Here is a 20,779-nt window from a genome sequence, read left to right on the forward strand (position 1 = left end):
TCTTCTATAATGTGGCTTTACGTGCGTTGTTTAGTTCAGTGCTTGCCTTTTCTGCTTCGGTCATCTAGTAATGTGTTCCGAATATATGCAGGAGTTCCATATTAACCTGGTGGCTGATGGGTGCTTGGGAAAACACACCCGTCTAAATGAGCAGCTGGCCAAGCCCCTACGTTTTTCTTGAATTGTTAATTTAATGATTTTATTTTATCTATTTTTGCCGGTGTTTTATTAGCTATTGGTAATTTTGGTTGTAATGGTTTTAAGAAGGTATTAGTTACTTTTCCATTGCAGTACACAATGCAGCTTTAATTTTGCATTGGTAGAATGCTACCTAGTAATCCCTTCCTGCAGTCCACTATTCTCAGTTAATAGCTTTGGTTTGCCAGGCCACATTTCAAGTTTGTCTTCCTGATGCTCCATGCACACAATAAATGATCATTTTGAGAACCATAGGTTAAGTGGCACAGTACACCTTGGTATCAATTTCAACCTTTATTTTGGTTTGAAAAACCTGCTTTATAAATTTAAATAATGGAACCTAGCTCTGCACAGTGTATTTATAGCTAGAGGTGTGTGTCTAAAATATATATAGATTACCCAGTAGTTCTAGGTGGGTTTGTGACTCCATAGGAAATGTATTTTTTGCGCCATTTGATGCATGTCTATGAAAAAGTGCTCTATTTTGGCTAGTTTGCGCATAGAAAGTTTCGGGGTGATCTGTCAAACGATGGCCAAGCCCCCTGAACAGATTTACACCAAATCTGGCTGAAGGCTAGATCTTGGTCCAGAAAGAATGGTTTTTGTGTTTTGGTAAATCTATTCAGTAGTTTTTGAGCAATTAATGGTCAAATACTTTGTATATCTACAAACGTGAAGGCTCTGTGTATCCAGACATCTCAAACTGAGATCTGCTTGGCTGACACCACCTCAACCAGGAAATGGTAGCAGTCCTCTTAGGACTCTGCCCCAAGTCCTAAAAATAAGATTTAAAAAAAAAAAAAAACAATGTGGCAGGTAGGAATATCCTGCCTCCCTAGGCCTAAGGCCAAAACAGTGGGGTTTTTGTTTTATTTTTGCCGCAAATTCGCAGGAAGCAGGTGCCATTTATTCAAGTAGGAGAGAGGTGGTAAATAAACTGAAGCCCACGCGGGCACCCCATACCCTGATGTCGGTAAGTATATTGAAAGGGAGGGGGCTGAGTGGCAGGATACAGGAGAGGCCCTGGGGAACCCCATTTATTTTATTTATTTACTTATTTTGTTTATTTATATAAAATTTTATATAGCGCGGACGTGACCCAAGCAGGTATCCGAGTGCTTTACAGAGGTACAAACAGAGTTGCCGGTAAAAAACAGTACCAATGATCAACAAGGAAATGGAGACGATAGAGGTAAAATATATCGAAGGCGAGAGGAAATAGTGTAGCATATAAGTGCAGCAGAGGGACTGAGCACAAACCAACATCGTAGACTTAGTCAAAAGCATAGGACCCCCTACGGGAAACCAAAAAAATAAATAAATAATGAAGTACTGTCAATGGAGGTAGATGCTGTCAAACAAAACCATTTATCCATAGAGCTTTCAGTTCTTTTTTGAAAGATGCCGTAGAGGGAATCAGTCTAATGTGCAGAGGCAAGGAGGGCCAGATTCTCGGGGCAATACCCGAGAACGCCTTATAATAAGTTTTTCTGGAATTTTGGAGGTTTCAGCAGCAGAGTGCTGGAACTCCTAGAAGATCCACCAGAGAGCTCCAGTTTTTGGGCTAGCTACAGAGGTGTGTTAAAGTGAAGGGACTTGTGAGTCATACACACAATCTTGAGATGAATCCTAGCCTCCAAAGGCAGCCAGTTTAAGGATGTCAGTACTGGCGATGTGGCTATTTCTTCTGGAATCTGTGATGAGCCTTGCCGCTGAATTCAGGGAAACCCTGAGCGAAGCCAACTTGTAGCTGGGTAGCCCACAAAGTGTTGCACAGCCATAGTCTAGCCTGGAGATTACTAGAGCTTGAACAGCAGACTTGAAGTCGTCCGGGGTAGGAATGGTTTTTATCCTTCTTAGAATACTCATGTGGAAGTTGGCCCCTTTGATGGCTGAGCTAATGTGCTCCTGCATGCTCAATAACTTGTCAAGTATAATTCCAAGAGACCTAGCGGAGTCAATGATGTGTGGGGGTACAGTTGAGAGCTGATAGGTGGTTCAAGTACTCGGCGATGATGACAGTCCGTTTGGTTAGTGCTATCAGGAAGAATTCAGTTTTGGAGAAGTTGAGCTTAAGATGTTGGGTAGTCAGCCAGTGTTGAGTTTTGAGTAGGGTTGAGTTGAGTGATTTAATGTCATCTGGGGAATAGAGTTTCAGATCAAGTTTGGTGTCGTCTGCATATATGTGTTAGTGAATGTTGGATGAATTGAGTAAATCTATTAGAGGCTGCATGAACAAGTTGGAGCGTGGGATAGAGTGCAAATCCCTGAGGGACCCCAAGAGAGGATTTCAAGGAGTTAGAAAGGGAATTATTGACTTTAAATCTTTGCGTTCTGTTGTTGAGAAAGGAGGCAAACCAGTTTAATACAGGGCCAGAGAGACCCATCCTCTGTTCCAGTAAGTCCAGGAGGTGTTCAAGCTTGACTGTAGCAAACGCTGAAGATACGTCAAGGAGGATTAGAAGGCAAGCTTCATTCCGATCGAGCATTTTTAGGGCGTTATGTGAGTAATAGCCGTTTCAGTACTCTGGCCCTGGTGAAAAGCCGAATCGAATTGATCTAAAAGCTGGAATTGATCAATATGGTTACATAGTTGGACAAGAACACATTTCTCAAGAAGCTTTGCAAGAGTTGGAATGATAGTTCTAGGACGATAGTTATTACGGTCCTCTTGGTCCACCGTGGGTATTTAGAGAATGGGCGAAACCTGCCCCGCCGCAGATAGTCAGGAATCACACCTTGACGTAGTTAGGCATTTACTATTTTGGTTCAGAGGGGGACTAAGGACCCTTTCATCTCATTAAAGAAACTTGAGGGCAGAGGGTCACTGAAGTGGTTAGAGGGTTTCAGAGTAGAAAGCAAGTTAAGAATAGGGAATTCATCATAGGGAGTGAATTGGCTCCAGCAGGCATAATTTTTGGATGAAAGACCTATGTCAGGCAGAGGTGGAGTAAGTTGGCACCAGCAGGAGATATTTTTGGGTGAGGGAATAACAGCAGGCAGAAGATGAGGTGGAGGCGGAGAAGTGGGGTTAGTCTGGCATAGGAAAGTTGGTTGTTTGCCTTGTAAAGCACGTAGATCATTTTCGATTTTAATAGTCTTTTCAAGGAAGAAAGAGGCAAACACTTCACAGGTTGGCTTTGTAGGTGCCTGAAATAGCGCAAGGGTGGGAAGATAGTTGGATTGGAGTTTGATAAATTCAAAAAAGAAAATTTGGTCTGTTTATGGCATTTTCTAGTTGGCTTTTGAAGAAGTTCGAATTTGCCCTCCTGATATGTTTGTTGTTGGAGCTTCTTGTAGATCTCAGGAGCAGGAGGTGTTCCGGGGACGGGGATCCTCTCCTAGATCGTTCGGCAAGTCTAAGATTGCGTCTCTGAATTTAAGCTATAGTTGAACCAAGGTTTGGAATCTTTAGAGGACTTTCTTTTAAGTTGTATGGGGCTGTGTACTCCTGACAGAGTCTGGTGTCCTTAAGTTTCGTTATGTCACTGAACAAAGCTGCTTCCGGACAGTGTACGAACAAAAACATTCTCTGACCACACTGTAGGGCAGGGAAATCCATTGTATTATATTGCTCCAACCCAGCGGAAGCCATATAATACGGCTCCCGGTGGGTTGGAGCTATGTTGGCTCCCACTGCACCAACGATGGGTGCAGGGGTGCCAAACAAAAAAAAACATTACTAAGGCTCTAAGGTAACTATCACTTGTGCCTTTGCCATGCACTGATGATTACCTCACATATTACATCACTCATGACATCTTCTATGACATCAACTATAATATCACTGCAACATTTGCAGTGAAATTACTGATGAAAAAACTGTGCATGGCAGGGGTGCAAGTTATAATTACCTTAGAGCACAAGTTCTAGTTACTTGAGACAAGTATAACCGGTGAATTTCTGTGGAATTTAAAACGTTACTTTTTCACCTAACTATAGCCCTACTTTAACCTTTGTTTTTTTCAGTGAAAAATTATATATATATATAATTTTTCTTTTTTATAATTTTACTGTGGGGATTAAAACTACCTATTAATAATGTATTTTGTGAATGTTTATCTTCTAGCCTATCAAAGCTCCAGAATCTGTGTCGACCATAATTACTGCTGAATCCATCTTTTATAAGGTATGAATGCATTCCTTCACTTTTATTCTACGGTAGAATTTAACATTTGAGACACACATCAGTCTAAACTAATTGAGGATGCACTATAGAAACGTAAAACAGTCTTGATGGATTAATTTATTTTTTTACCCAGCTGTCCTTTTGTTCTTTAAATGTTTTACTGTTGAGTTTGGGTGAAAACAATTTTTAAACACCTATTAAGAGAAAAATGTCAAGATGGGTTTGAGGTGCAATGCAAACTGAGCATATGTTAAAGCACGTCACAGTAATAACCATTCCATAAAACGAGAGAAAAAGGAATAGATACCCACCTCTGCCCCATAAAGAATTCCCTCCTTCGTCGGCCCAACAAACAAACAAGCAAAAAAAAAAAACTCTCTCCTCAAGCTGAATGAAACAAGTAACTTTCCACTTATACATTCTTTTCTGGTGACCAGGAAACCTCAAGAGAATCAATCAAACCGGTCCAGTACTTGAAGTCATGGTGGGGAAGTCAACACTGGGTATATAGTCTGTCATTGGTTTCCATATAGCATTCAATTTCAAATGCTTTAGTTACATTTGCAAGAAGTCTTTACATAGCCAGTATGTTGCAAAAGCTCATGTGCCCCTTTGAAGATGGGGGAGTTCTTTTATTTTCCAATGCAATGCTGTAGCAGGTTCTGCCACCCAAGAAAATATCTGAGTAAGTTGTAATCCATCTGCATTGTATTACTCCTCTAGTTAGACTCCTTAAGATATGCTGGTATGCGCTATCCAACATCCTCCATAAAAGCTTCATGCACCTCATTTCAGAAGGGTGTAAGCACTGGGCAGTTTCATCATATATGTAACACACAACCTATTGGACCACATCCCCTCTGGCAGGTAGGACATGCCTCAGAGAAGATGTAATGGATCCTTTCCAAACTGTGGTACCAGTTCTACATTATTTCCTAGTGCTCGTTTGTCTCCCCACCGTTTCGAGCTTTTATGTATATCTTTTCAAAGCATTTCCAACTCCTGGTTCCTCTTCAGGCTTCTCTCCACTCCATGGGTGTGTGAGCCTTGGTAGGCAGGCTTAGATTCTTTTAGAGAGTTTAGACATGATCCCTCAGTAGTGCTGTTCAAACCATTTTTTAAAAGCATTTCTTTTTCTTGTTACTTTTTTCCTTATTGTGAGGTGCATCACTTAGTGATTAAACTGGACATACATAGAGGAAGCACTCCAGTGTTTGCAGTATGTGTTGTCCAACAAAGCTACAATCCAAAGACTTCAAGTGGTGCAAAATGCAGCTGCCAGACTGCTATGTCCTCTATCCAAGACTGTTTCAGTCTCTGGTTCTCTTCGCAACCTTCATTGGCTAAAGGTGGGGAATCAAGTTAAATTCAAAGCCTTGAGATATATGTTCAAAATTAAAACTGGAATGGCTCTTAAATATTTGCAATCTCTAGCTCAACGCTACAAACCCTCACACCCTCTGTGCTCTGCCCTGCAGACTAGGTTCACTGTCCCCAAAGTCAAATTTGCTTGCATGTGCTGTCGGTCTTTTTCCTACTTGGGACCTACCCTATGGAATTCTCTACCTATCTATCGCTCTACGCGAGGGAACCGTGTATTGTAGATTCCGCTGAAGTTTGAAGACTTGGTTGTACAATCTTGAATTCCTTTTTTGTTTCACTTTCTCCTACCTGGTTGGTGCCGGGAAGCCCCTAGAGGTAGCTGTGCGCCCTATAAATTCAGTTTAATAATATTAATAATTGTTGTAGATCACATGTTGTGCAAACTTACGCCATTTAGTGCTGGGCTCAGACGTTACAAGTTGTCTTTCTTCAAAGAAGGATTTTAACTCATGATCCCTTCCCCGACACCCACAATTCACCAGTACACAGACTCCTTCTTAGATTGTTTTATTTCTGTCACAGGGTTCATACGTGCTTTGGGTGCTCAGTTACTGCTGCACAACAAAATCTGTGGCTTTGGTTCATGAAGACATCAAAGACATTGTGTGTTAAGACATTGAAGAGAACCGTGTCCGTGACAATTCAGGACTGCTTCTGGAGAAGGCTTTATGAGCATGTGGTCGGAGGGCAAAGCGAACAGACATTTTGGACTCTGCTCATCATGCAATTGCAAATTCCAGTGGTTGCACCAGAATCGGGTCTGTAACCTGTTTTATGAGAGACTACAACAGTGCCTGTGTGGCGTGTAATCCCTTTCCCTCCAAGAAAATCATTTGGCACTGAAAAGGATAGGAGGAGGTTACATTGTTTATCGACACAGCGCCAAAACTCCAGAGTTTGCAACTATCACAAGTGCCAAAGGGATTGAACGAGTTGACTTGGACAACAAGGGGGCGGGCTCTTACAGTACCCATGAGATCTATCAGGGACAGAGTCCCATGTGTCTTTCCATGGTTCTGTCTCCACAGTGGAAGTATTTCCAGGGACCTCCAGACCTGCATCCAGGACTGCCTACACCTTGGGTTTCTTATGCAAATGCGTTGGACTGGTCTCAAGCAGACAGAGTATTCGCCCTCGGAGGAGTGACCTCCAAAAACATGCCATAGCTAATCAACCTTCTTCTAAGAGAGCAAGACAGTCAACTGTGCCCCCACTGGTAAGTATGTTCCATGATGAAAGTCACCCTCAACGTCTATTGATTGTCGAGGCGGAAAGGGTCCTGAGCTGATGACTGCACCAAAACCAAGTAACACCTTGACACACAAATACAAAGAGGGGGAGTAGCCTGATACCTGGCAAAGGACAGTTTACATGGATCTGGTTGCAAACATTATAGTAACTTTCCCTAAGAAACATTTAGGTACCTCATAAGAAGTGAAAGCTCCGGTTTGCAGAAGCTTATTTCAGACAAAATCTTTTCAAGTTCCCAAGAGGAGTCCATACAACTTTCCACCATCACGACTTCCACATTTGGCCCATACCCTGTTAGAGGCTCCGCACCAGATGATGCTTCAGCTTACCATGCTATAATAGATTCGCTGCCCACCCACCTGCACGGATCCATCTGAATATTTTTCTGCCCAATTCATGCTACTCAAGCAGTAACTGCCAGCAGCAGCCCTAGCAGTAGGCAAAAAAAGAGAGACACAAACAAAGCCAAAGAAGCACTAGACAAGGCTTAGTAAGTAACATAATGTGGCCGGGTAAGACAAGGGGCCACCCCCATGAAATTGGGAGGCGCAAAACGTAGAAAGAAGCTCCAATGAACAAAGACAATTAAACTAAACCTCCTACAGCACTAGTCTCTCTCAACTCAGCGACACAGGGCGTGTTACTAAGAAGCACGGACGACTTGGGGGTCGAAGGGAAGAACTCTTTCTATTAACCTCTCCCAACCATAAATCATTTCTAAATTCTTCTTTCTAAAGGACGCAGGCTCCACCATATTATCATCCAGTAGTGGAATGCAAGGCCTGCAGAATCCCATCCATCCTACACACACATTACCTCAATCTATGCAAGCTGTGCAATTATCCCACTCTCAAGTAGCAGGTGAACGTGGCTGATAAGACTCCGCTACTCACACATCATGGGAGGAAACCTCAGAAGGGAAGGGCACGTAAGCCTCAAGTACATTACTCCACCTTATCTGCCAGATAACGGCCTGCAAGCATCCACTCACACAGGAGGCAATCAGGAGATGGAACCGGTGCAGACAAACTCGCCCCATCAAATCAAATAACATCCTCACAGCCAAGAAACTCACTCCATACAAAAACAAGATGCCAGCAAGAACAAGTAACTGGGCAAATCCATGGATCCAGAAATAAATACACCACCTTAAGTCCCTAGCAGCACCTTCTCAACTTGCTCAATCTGCTACCGACACTATCGGGCCACCAGGATCACATCAAGATCTTAAGGGGAATAGAAGGTAGTGAAATCCGGGCAGACTAGCTGGGAAGTTCTTCGTTATCTGGTCGCCCAGGAGTGGGCCAACATGGTAGCATCTTGATCGCAGGATCACTCACAAGGACCAGCACATAGATTCCTTCCAATAGACACTGCTCAACGCTGCGAAGAGAAACCAGACACGGCCCCCAGAAGCAAAGCCTCCCCAAATAACACCGTTCCACCTCAAACAACCAATGAGTGGTCTTTCCTGTTAAATACTATGCAATGGACTGTAGAAACCCTCCAGTACCAGTTGGACGAGATGGACATACATCGGATTCTTCTTAGCACCGTGGCCCTATACGTCTTAGGAATCTACGAAAAACTAGGAAATCTTAACTCATTAATAACTTCGGCCCTGCTGGAGGCAAAATTGCTCTTCAGCTGTAGGCCGATTGTTAACAAACTTTCTTCCCTCCACTCTATATTGTCGAAACTCCTTGATGATCTGAAAAAGGAGACTATAGACAGTAAGAAGGTTCCAAACTCGAAATCAAGCAGTTTCTAGACACGACGCCTGGTGCGGGCCATTGTTAAAACCCCACACACAGTAAACACTGGAAGCCCATCCGGGGAAGCTTCCACCACCAGATCAACAGCACCTCAACCTGAAGGTGCACCAGCCCAAAATGCCAAACAAAGGCGACAACTTAGGATGAAAACCAACAACAAAAGACCCGAGACAAGCCAAATAGCAGCATACCCAATCTTTTGCTCAAAACAGCGGGCCAGCTTCTAGAGGGAGGCCCTAGTAGATACTTGGCAGCTGCCAGAGAGGCCACAACTGACAACGAAAGGGAAAGTACACTCCCAATAGCAGCACAGATAAATCACATGAGCCTGGACACAAGGACAACGGCTAACTATGAGCCCACTCCTGGCCAATTCTACCTGACAATACAGGGGGCCAAACGCCTAGAGCGGATGGTACAGAAGGCCCATTTGGCCGGCGGTCAGCAGGCACTGGACCTCCGTACGTCAACTACCACCCCATATCAATGGCGCAAGCCAACCATGGAGAGGGGACACTGAATCTGCAATCACCTAGAAGGCACCTAAGGGGACAAGATTACACAAGGGATAGCCCTACCAGACATCAACTGGATTCATGCTTCTTGCTACTCAAACCTGAGTTTGTTAAAAGGAAACTGTGATGTCCTGAATAGAGGCAACATTTTGCAGTTACTGTCAACTTTAAGAGATATAAAACAACTGACCTGCTTTTGATAGAATTTATAAGTACTGATGCACACTTGGAAAGAGAAACCACCAAGGCCACATGGAGATCAACTTTGCTGGCCAACAAAGTGCTAGACGAACACAAAATATTCAAGTTTTGGGGCATAAGCATCTCGCTCTACCATAGTGAAGGATACCTCCTAGCACTACTCGCCAACATCAGGAATAAAACCAGCGGTAGCAGGAAAACCACCAGTTCAGGGCTCAAGGGAGCGCAGGGCCTATCCTCTATAGTGGGGGAGGAGGGGGGGGGGCAAATAGCGGCACCCCTATCACAGAACTCACCTGGGTACCCTGACATTCACCGGATCACTAGAACCATTAATGGGCCAGTGGGCAGCCAATGACAAAATCTGCAAAAAGAAGGGCAGCTTTGACAGAGCAAATCAATCCTTTGCCTCTGTTCACTGAACATTAATGGTCTAAGAAGCAAAGTAGCGGACCCAGATTTTATCATATATCAAATCATTTGACATAATTTTGCAGCAGTAAACGTGGATGGCCAAACCACTCAAATACAGGGCTTTCTATGCTTCCACACACCAGCAGTCAAAAAATCACAGTACAGCCGCCTATCAGGCAGGCTGGCAACCTATGTGTCAATAACTAGTACAACCACCATAAAAAATTCCCTCCTCCAAAACTGTCGGCACAATCAAGTTCTCCCTCATTCGTAATGGGAAGAAGGAGGAGGTGTTAATCTTTAATGCCTCTATCAACCCAAAATAAAAAATCCAAGACTCAAGGCATCTTATGAACCTTCTACTGTCATTTATAAGCAAACAAAGACACCCCATAACTCATCTTCTCAGGGGACCTAAATCTGCATCTTTTAGGCTCCTCTACAGACGAGGAGGTGCTGGCTAAGTCCTTTCGTTGGAACATTCCTAAACAAAATAAAAACCCATACTGCAGAGCAAGCAAAGCAGCCAGGTGCCTACTGGAAGACCTGGTGCAATAAATGGGTGCCTCTCGGACCATTGAGTCTCAAAACTTTTTTAGTACGCAGGTCTCTTATTGGTACCTCCGAGTTTGTTCACATAATTAACTTGAGTTTCTTCAATTCTCTTTGACAGTGAGCCATCGTTTTCCCCAAAATCAACACAATTTAAACAGATTACTTGCCATTTCAACAATGCATATTTACTTTATTTTTTGTTGTTGTTATGATTTCCTCCTTTAAATCAAACAATAATTATCGGACTACCGGATGACTGCATATCAATATATATGGACAATATGCTCCTCTTTGTCCACGACCCTCTGTTGGTGGGACACCAAATAATGCACATATTTAAACTAATCAAAGATGTGTGTGGCCTGAAGGTCAACTGGGGCAATCCGCTCTTGTACCAATTACTAAAATAACAGAAGTGGGGATTGATGTGGCAGCTGTAGGTTAAATATCAAATCAATAGTTTCAAATACTTGGGTATTCACATAACCATACACCCAGAAATTATGTGGCTGATTAATGTTTCCCCCTTTATGTCCCAAATTGCTAACTGCACCCGTAAGTAGAAACCTATCCCCCACCCCCAATTAAGGGGTTGATCATGTTGATTAATATGATTGTACTCCCTAAACATCTCTGCGCTGTAGAACTTTCTTTAGGTTATTCCACAATCCCTTTTAATACCTTACATGCTAATCCTAAGGTATTTTTGTGGGTGCATATTCAACCAAGGGTGTTGGTGGCCAAATGCATATAGTTGATGTATGAACGTGGACTTTGCATGGCAAATGTGCAGTGCTATCACTGGGCCACAGACAACTGCCATTAATGACTTAATCTTTGGAGACAAGGATGACCCGATGCTCTGACTTTAATTAGACCACTTCCCCAGAGCAGAAATCCTTACCAAGCTAAGACCCTTATCACCCTTCCGATGATTACAATGGTAATACTGACTGCTTGGCACACGGCCGTGCGCGCTATCTGTAGGCACCACAAATTCTCAAAGGAGACTCCCCTCTTGCTAAGAGACTTGCTCTTGGCCACATCCAGGGTACTTGAATTTAAGGGATTGTACTATATTGGGATATTTAAATTGGGAGACCTATGGATGGGGGACTAAATTAAGTGCTTTGAAGATTACAAAGGGAACACCATCTGCAAGTCTCAATTTCCATGGGTTTCTTCAACTCAGACACATTCTTGACCCACTCTAAGACCAGCTACTGACTCTCCTGGAGCTCCGTCCACTCAAAGACAAACTAATGCTAGTCTTGTTGGGTCCCCTGGGTAGGAGAGGCACATTGTGACCATCGCTCACTTATCCCTAATGTTCCTGACCCAATGACTAATGAGTGGATGGAGGCCAACATGGACACCAAACGTTTGCAATATCAAACTGACTCCGGTTGTGATATTTCACTTTCTACATAGAGTATATTACACTCCAGATCAACTGTGGAAGAGGGGGTCTGCCCTTCCCCATACTTGCATCAGATACGAGAACACAAGGGGCACCCTGATGCACATGATTTGAGACTGTCCTGACAATGTCATATTGGAATTGAATCCCGCGCACTGACATCTGTACTAGGACACCCTGTAGAAATCAGTTTACATGGGGATGCCCACAAAAATACATTAAGATCTGGTGACCAAGACGCAGACTTGGCATGCTTCTCAGGGGCGCTATGTGGCCTTGGCCATCGTGTTAGGCGCTTTACGGATTTCTGTGGTTAGCGTATATGTGCCTCCTCCTTTGACATACTTTTTGCTTGGATGCCTCCGTTGCTTATTTCAAAACTCCCTGAAGGACGATTGATCGTGAGTGTGGACTTCAGTGGGGTTGTTGACTGGGCCCTACAGAGATCATGGATGTGCGGGGGTGTTCCACAAGGCCCCATCCCCTTAAGTACGCTTAATGGGTGCCATGGGCCCCTGTCACACTAGGTATAGGTTCCACCACTGGAATAGTATCTTTATCTTTCACTCTTGTTCCCATACTTACTCCAGTCTTGACTATATCTTGCTCCCAGAGTCTGATACAAAATTCGTTCTAAACATTCAGACTTTTGCTAGAGGCCTTTTCGATCATTCCCTGATTAAACGTACATGTGGGGGGCAAGGTGGCCTTGGCCAGGGGGGCTGGCACCTCTCTGCTTTGTGGCTGACTGACCCCACGATCAAGATGTACATAATTGTAGAGAAAGAAGGCTACTTCTCACAAAACATAGTCTCCGTGCGTTCCCAAGTGATTCTTTGGGATGCCTTTAAGGCACATATGCAGGATTATTAGCCATCTGGCAGACTGGAACAGACAGCGAATCCTGGAGATCACTTCCATTGAATCCCTGCTTTTGGAGCTGGAACTCCAGTGTCAGATAGCCCCTGATCTAACCCTACTCTATAATGTTCTTCACCATACATTTGGAATTTGGCAGTTACTTTTAGGGGAGATGTGGTTGGCCTTCCAAAGCCCAGTTTACCATTGTGGTAACAAAGTGTCTAAGCTGTTGTGCTGGTTATTTAGGCACAGGGACTCTCCGAGGCATATACCCACTATTTGTCATGCGGATGGCTAATTGGCAGTAGTTCAGCGAATGTGTTAGTAAAAATTTCCTTCACATTACTTAGCTCTTTATGCCACCTGTATATCTTGGGACTCGGAGTAGTTATAGGATTTTGTCAGGGACCTGCCACTTCTTTCTCCCTCAAATGTCCAGTGGGCTAGCCTGAAGGGCAGGGTCACTGAGGAAGAGCTGATCGAGGCTCTAACTCTGCTTCAAGGAGGGCAATCAATGGGCTCCAATGATCTCCCGCTGGAGTTCCTCAGACTCCCAGCCCCGCATTGCATCCCTGCGATCAGGGTGGCACTCAGTGAGTCGTTAGAGCTTGGTATTCTACCACATGATCTTCGTATTGCCAACAATAAGATGATCCCCAAACAAGGGGGATCTCCAGACCTATGTGGGTCCTATCGCCCCATTTGACTCCTTAACATGGAGGTGAAGCTGTTGTCCAAGGTTCTTGTGACTCGCCTCTTGGCAGTGATCAGCTCCTTGATTTATAGAGACCAGTTTTATGCCGAGCGATCTACTCGACACAATATCCATTGACTCCGCAACACACTGGCCCTGCTGGACCGGTTGCAAGATCCTTTGGCAATCTTATGGTCCGCTTTTGATTCGGTATCCTGGAATTATTTATTTCCAGTTCTTCAGAAGGGTAACATCGGGAATACCTTTGTTCACTATGTTGGCCATATTTACAAGAGCCTGAGGCTTACAGTCCTACTTGGTTCTGAGCTCTCAAAGTAGCTCCCGTTTGACAGGGAGACTAGGCAGGGCTGCCCCCTTTCATCCCTACTCTTTGCATTAGCCCTTGATCCCCTTGCGGCCTGCCTTTTGTGGATACCGATGTTCAGGGGTTCAACTGGCTGAGGGGAAATATAAGATAGAGTTTTACTGTACACAAATGATTAACTGATTTTCCAATAAGACCTTCGTGTATCCAGATCCGTACAGAAACTGCATATTTTTGGCAATTTTACCAGGCTCACTGTGAATTTATCTAACTCGTTGGTATGTGTATGTATGTATGTATAGGCATTTATATAGCGCACTACTTACCCGTAGGGTCCCAAGGCGCTTCGACCGCTGCGAAACCCTTCCTGGCTTCCCTGAGAGATGGTCCCTTAATGGGTATCTCCAGGGTGAGACCAGGCATCCCCGGCGGTCTGGTGGGGCCGTTAGTGAAGATGAGGCAAGCTAATGCCCAGAGTTGCCGAGTGTGAACGCTGATCAGAGTGGGCACCGAGGCGAGAGAATTATCGAGTCCGCTGACCCTGGTCCAGAAACCTGCCGCGCCGGGAATCGAACCCTGGTCCCGGGCCGTCCTCTGCTCTCGGGTCTGCCGCCTCTAACCAGTGAGCCACACTACTTCACTACTTCACTGTATCCAGTACAGGCAGCTTCGGAAGATCTGGGTTGGGCCTCACGCTGATGGTTTTCTGGAGTGGTTTGAAATGTCTAGGGGGTTATACAACTGCTGATGGGAGTAGAGCATGGGAAGGGAACATGCTGACCCAAGTTTCCAGACAATAGGCTGATATTTCTTTATGGTGTCCTCTGGCGCCCTCTCTAATAGGGTCAGGCTGTCCTCTTCAAAATGGTGTCTCTATCACACCTTCTTTATCAGCCGCATCACTACTCCTACAAGATTCCTCAGGCCTTTAGTAAACATATTGCGTCCCTGCTTAGAGGTTTCTTTTGGGGTGGAAAGGCTTCTAGAATCACTATGAATAATTGTTCCAAATCTTTTTTTTTTTTCGATGGCAAGCTGGTCAAGTTAGGTGGGGTGTTAAATGCATCCAGATATACTACGTTAATGTCAAGCACACATTGAATGCTTTCCTTGGACTACATTCAACACTCGGAGGTGGCAGTGGCCTTTCAGGGCAGGCCTCGAGTCTACTCGCCCACTTGCCATCAGATTTTATGAGGTCTAGCAATTTTCAATGCATAGTCTCCTGTTCTGATGAGCGAAGGCTTCCTGGCAAAGAACAGGTGGTATGTTTATTCAAACAGTGCATAAACATTAAAAATGCCTTTAAATCTTGTTTTTATCTTGTGACATTTTCTGTGCCTTCTAAGACAGAGGTCAAATGTTAATTTGTCTTGTTACAAATTGTTGTTTCTTTTATCCTGGCTATTGGTGTTTACTTTTCTTTCTCTGACTGCAAAGGTGGAGGATTTTGTAAAGTGAACTGTCTCACAGTCGTTCTGAGGTATACAATAAAAAACTAGGATTTCAGTTTTTAAACACCGTTTAAATAGCCTGTAACTGAACTGTACAGCTATTTAAAAAATATACTTCAGTATTTAGGAATGCAATTGTATGTAATTCTGCAGTGTGATGGAAAGGGGGCTTTTTATAGGATCAGAACAATTTGGAACACTTTACTTGGTGATGTGCAGATCAATATGTGATGAAACCCTGATTTCCACACATTGTCTGTGAAAGTGTGTGGCCATTTCAATGGAAAGTTAGCTGTTCTTAATGACAGTGTGCTACAACATCATGCCTTCATAACCTGCTTATTAAAAATTAGTTTTTAAGCATGAACTGAGAAACATTCTTACCCCACCTCACCCAATGACGATGCTATTAGTCAACTAAGAAGCAAATCACTACTTGCGTACCATATTTGTGTGCTTGATTCTTATAATACATAAGTTTAGTCTATTAACTTAAACCAACAAAAGAGGTTTGATACAAGTCATGCTGGACTCCATATTTGAAGGTGCTTTCATATATGATAATAGAGAAAAGGGTGCAACAAGGTGATGGATGGAATTCTTGACTTCATCTCAGCCAGTGGCAATCGCTCGGTCCACACTCCAGTCGTCAATTTTTTACCCACCAAGCAACTGAGCAATATGCAAGTCAGTCTTGGCCCAGCTCCAATAGGAATAGTCCAAAGAACATCCAGAGGTATTCCAATCACTGCCTTTTCCTTATGTGACCGGATTATGCCTATTCAAGATTGAGGCCATTCAATTAAAAATCTTACCTGTGCCTTCTGGTAGTAAATCAAAAAGTCCGCTGTTTATGCTGCAGGAGTTTCAATGGCATGAACCCTTTCATATACAATAAATGAGAGAGAGAGAGATTCGAGGTAAGATGGTTCTAACCTCGATGGCAAAAACCTGAAAAAGGTAAATGTAAATGTAAATTTGGCACTTGTAGAGCGCACTACTCACCCGCAAGGGTCTCAAGGCGCTTGTACGAATACCGCTGTGGAACCCATCCTGGCTTTCCCTGTGAGGTGTCCACTCCTGGGCACCCCCAAGGTGGAGGCCAGGCATCCTTAGCGTTGTGGGGGCCGTTGTGGAGATTAAGCAAGCTATTGCCCAGAGTTGCAGAGTGGGACTCCATGATTGGAATAGGCACCGAGGCGAGAATTATCAGGTCCGTGGAATTTTTTTAGCCCAAGCCCCGCCGAGGCGGGGAATTGAACCCTGGTCCCGGGCTAGACCTCCGCATCAGGGTCTGCCGCTCTAACCATTGAGCCACACTTCTCACTTGTGAACACTTAAGTAGCTTTTTTGTTTTTTATTTTGTTTTACTTAATCCTACCGATCCAGGAAACTGAGAGGACCACCCATTAAAACCTCTGGAGGTTTGCTACGGCTAGCGTTATTGTAACCTTTAAATATTTTATATAGTTTGCGGCCCATTGGATTTGTTATTGTTTCCTTAGGCTGTCAGTCTCACCAGAAAGTGTGAAGTTTAAGATGCCTGATTGTCCCCTATTTATTTTATAACTGGAATATTTCTGGAAAATGTGCAATTGTTTGATTAGCGCAGGAAGAAATCTTAACAAGATAACTCAGGATTGTCAATGTAGGCATATTGGAAGCAAAAGTTCTGACATTCATTTCCTGCTTTTTACATATAAAATGGTAGTTGCTCGATACTCGAGGCAAATGTAGGGAGCTGGGTTCTTGTTGCAGTGCCCTCTCCCATCCGATATCTCCCCCCTCCATCCCCAGACACACACATTTTGCCCAGTATTTGATGCACCTTTGACTGAAATGGATTCCTGCCAACCAGGTCCCCGGTACCAGTGTTTTTCCCCCCAAAAAATCAATTGTTTTCCTCCAACTGGTAATACCTTTTTTTTTTTTTAAAAACACATTAGTACAGACAGTTCAGCAATTAATACATCTGAGCATAGTGGACTGTTGATGTATGCTTTAACAGAGATATCCAGCAGCAACACACTGTATCAAATCGTACGTCGGGCAGCAATAGTGAGAATGAGGCAAACAGAGGCTAGTATTGTGTCTCATCATGGGCATTGTCCAGGGAAGTGTAATCTCATTGGTGTACAAACTACGCTTATGTTAGCGTGGATGAGGAGCCAGTCGCTAGAGTGGTGCAACCCGACCCGTGTCGTCTAGTCCCTGGAGGTATGTAACCAAGGGTCCCCAATTGTAATGCAGCCTGTTTGCCGTTGGCATGAGGTTCCAGAATTCTGTCAATTGTGTCTGGCAGTGTGCGGCATTGGCAAGCCAGGACTTAATCGATGGTTCAGATTTACGTTCCCAGTGAATCACCATCCTAAGTCTGGCCAGCCCCAGCAACATCGCCACTAGGCTCTGACTAGCATCAAGAATCTCCTTGACATAGCCAAGCAGGCAAGTGAGAGGCTCTAGTGTAATGGGACCTGAGGTAATAGCGCCAATGGCCTCACATATCTCTAGCCAGTAAGAAGCCGCTTTGGGGCATGTCCAAGCCAGGTGGGTAAATGTGGCGTCAAGTGCCGAGCAACGTGCGCATTGTGTATCTGCAGCTAAACCCATTTTATGAAGCATCATAGGGGTACAATAAAGCCTGTGAAGAAATTTGAAGTGTCTGCCTCAGCCTATAGTTAGGGGATAGTCTTTCAGTCTGATTACAATAATGCCACTGCTCTGGATTGGGGCCAACAAGCTGGTCTCCCTGCCACGCGCGCTCTGTGTCTATGGGGGTGGCTGCCAAAGTCAACGAGAAAAGTCTAGTAACAAGTTTCCGGTGCAAAGTAGTTGTGTGAATGTATTCAAGTGCTATGTTTGTAGGTGGTGGTGCCGGGAACGTATTGTTTGTCTTTACAGGTCGCCCGTATTTGATGATATAAAAGGCTGTCCGTAATGTAGGTGTTGATGTTTCGGTGCGTGTAGGTAGGGAAAGGAACTGACCCTCTGGGTAGAAGTTTGCCTTTATGGAAATACCTAGTGTTTTCGCGCGACGTGCCATTCCTTTATTATGTAGCGGGGAAGGCAGTATTTTCAGCAAGTTATGCATTGATGGAGCATATAAGGTGCCAGTACCAGTTAGCTCACAGAGTCCCTCCCAGGCCCAACACAAGCATTCTACTGTGTTTATTTCTTTTCTGGGAGTCATATAGGGTAGGAAAAGTGTTGTGCTTAGCAGTCGGGTAGAAGGTCTGCTTCCACCGCCGTGTGTGGCTGAAAGGGTGTAGTATGAAGCCAGAAGTGTAGGAAACTAGCCTGAGTACAATACGTATATAATTTCATATTCGCAGCATCCAACCCTCTGCGTAAGCGTCTCAGGGTGCCCCGTACGGCCTGGAGGACACCGGCCTGCTTTGCGATGCAACTGGTAATACCTTTAGCATGCTCTAAGTCCCTAGTAGATGGTACCCCTGGTACCTAGGGCCTGAGGTACTAAAGAGTTGTCTCTTAGGGCTGCAGCATGAATTGTGCCACCCAAAGGGACCCCTCACCAAACTCATGCAGGGCTGCTATTGCAGGCTGTGTATTTTGGTGCAGACAAAACTGAAAACACGACAATGTTGGACGTCCCTGTGTGTCATGTCCCCTAACACTGCATGCAGTATTTGTAAGTCACCCGTACTGCAGGCCTAGTAGCCCCAAGGCTAGGTGCTGAATATTACACATGAGGGCATACCTGCATGAGCAGATATGCCCCAGTGCTGGTCAGTCCTATTACTGCCAGTTCAAGTGACCAGGGAAGCCATTTCAAAATTTGTGCTGGGGAACACAAGTTCCCCAGCTACATGATGGCTTCACCGAAAATAGGGATTTTTAGTATCAAACATCTCGTATTGTTAAACCCGCACTGATTCTTGTGTTGCATTTACTAATACATGCACCCAGAGGGCACCATACAAGTTCGCCCTTAAAACCTATCAGCCTCTGGTTTACTGACTGTTTAAATAGCTACTTAGGTAGGTGGGCCACCCCAGGCTAGTACCACCCCTTAGGTGGCCTAAACTGAGGTGAACACGACTGTTCAGAAGTAGTCATCTTTGTGATGGCTTAATTAGGAATTATGGGACAGGGTTTTGCCCAATTCCCAAAGGAAGTGGTCATAATGGGGCCGTACTATCCTACACACCCCATCATTCACTATTTAGGGAGCCCCTGGCATCAGAAGAGCAGATCCTGCCAACCTGAAAGACGGAGAATGACTTGAAGAGTAGCATCTTGCAAGAACTGAAGTCTCAGCAACTGACCTGGCGCCAACAATGCTGACTGACTTCGACGGTTGCGCCAAAAGTCTACTTGTGCTGCTGGGTTTCCAGAGCCTGGGAGACCTGCCAGCACTTCACCCAGGAACCCAGACCTCCCTTGAAGTAGCAGACCTGCTTCCCTGAACATGCAGGCAACCAAAGATTCCTGTGCGAACTTCGTAACAGCAGAAACCATACACCTGAAGACACCACTGCACCGGTCTCTCCAAGCCTGAGTTAAAGTGGGCTGTCATGGTTTCGCTCCCAGTGAACTCTCAGATGTTCCCTGCAGCTTCTGCATTCATGCCCCATCTACTGTGACTTCTCCCGGAAAGAAAAACCCTGCCGCCTAAAGACGCCTCTGTACCCCTTGCCCCAGGGCTGTGGAGAAGAGGACCAAAGGTGTCTCGACATCCCAGAGCATCTTCGGGGCTCAGCCTCCCTGTTGGTTCAGCCAGGCTGGTCCCCCATTTAAATCCTGCAGCTTATTTTTACAGTAACTGTTCTCCATAGAATAACATTGGGCACCCAACGATGTTTTGCACCTCTGCACCAGGCCGCCGTAGTACCCCTAGTGGTCTGCTGGTGCTCCCTTGGACCTTGCCCACCACTTACCTTAACTACTGGAAAATGGTCCCATAAGTCGCTGTACTATACCTGAATGCCGCATTGACTTTTCCTCCCATAGGATAACATTGCAGCCTCCTGAAATTGCATTAATTGTGAACTTTGTGAACTAAAAAGAATTCATATTTAAAAACGTACTTGCCTTAATAATTTTCTTCTGTTGCCTAAACATATATAAAGATACTTGCTAATTTTATAAATTAATGTTGATCTCCTTGAGTCGTGTGTCTTGTTTATTGACCATTGTGTGTATTTCCAGATGTCTTGCACTCCTCTGTCTTAAGCCTAAGACTGCTCGACCATACTACCCCCTAACAGAGCACTTTGGGATTGACATAGCAAGCCCCTGTCCACTCAAAAGGGAACCCCTGGGCTCTTTATATGATATATCAAAGTGAGATAAATCGTGTAAAGAGCCAGCTTCCCACAGAAAACAACTAGGGATAAGGGACATTCCTACCCAGTGCCTTCTTCGCCTGTCTGGTCATTTAATTCTGTGTTAGTCACTGGATTGTGATAGTTAGCCATAACATTTTTGAGAATCCGGGGCCCAAGAGCCATCCCCCTCGGACTTAACCCCAGTAACAACTAGTCCACTAGGTCAAGGGCCTTCTCTGCATCCAATGACCTGAGATTCACCAGTATATTTTATTTTTCACTTGCCTTCTGGGACAGATACCACTTTTCAGATGTT

The 20,779-nt window shown here is 44.5% G+C and overlaps 1 protein-coding gene across 2 annotated transcripts in view; it reads left to right on the forward strand.

Annotated features, from left to right (window-relative positions):
• GATAD1 (GATA zinc finger domain containing 1) overlaps nucleotides 1–20,779 on the forward strand; it is a 111,979-nt gene that overhangs the window by 70,415 nt on the left and 20,785 nt on the right. For both annotated transcript variants that reach the window (XM_078663644.1, XM_078663645.1), the window contains one exon: nucleotides 4,268–4,327. In XM_078663644.1, coding sequence (XP_078519770.1) covers nucleotides 4,268–4,327 — 60 coding nt within the window. The remainder of the gene's footprint in view (nucleotides 1–4,267; nucleotides 4,328–20,779) is intronic.

The sequence above is a fragment of the Lissotriton helveticus genome, chromosome 10, assembly GCF_964261635.1.
Source record: "Lissotriton helveticus chromosome 10, aLisHel1.1, whole genome shotgun sequence".
NCBI classification, from domain to species: Eukaryota; Metazoa; Chordata; class Amphibia; order Caudata; family Salamandridae; genus Lissotriton; species Lissotriton helveticus.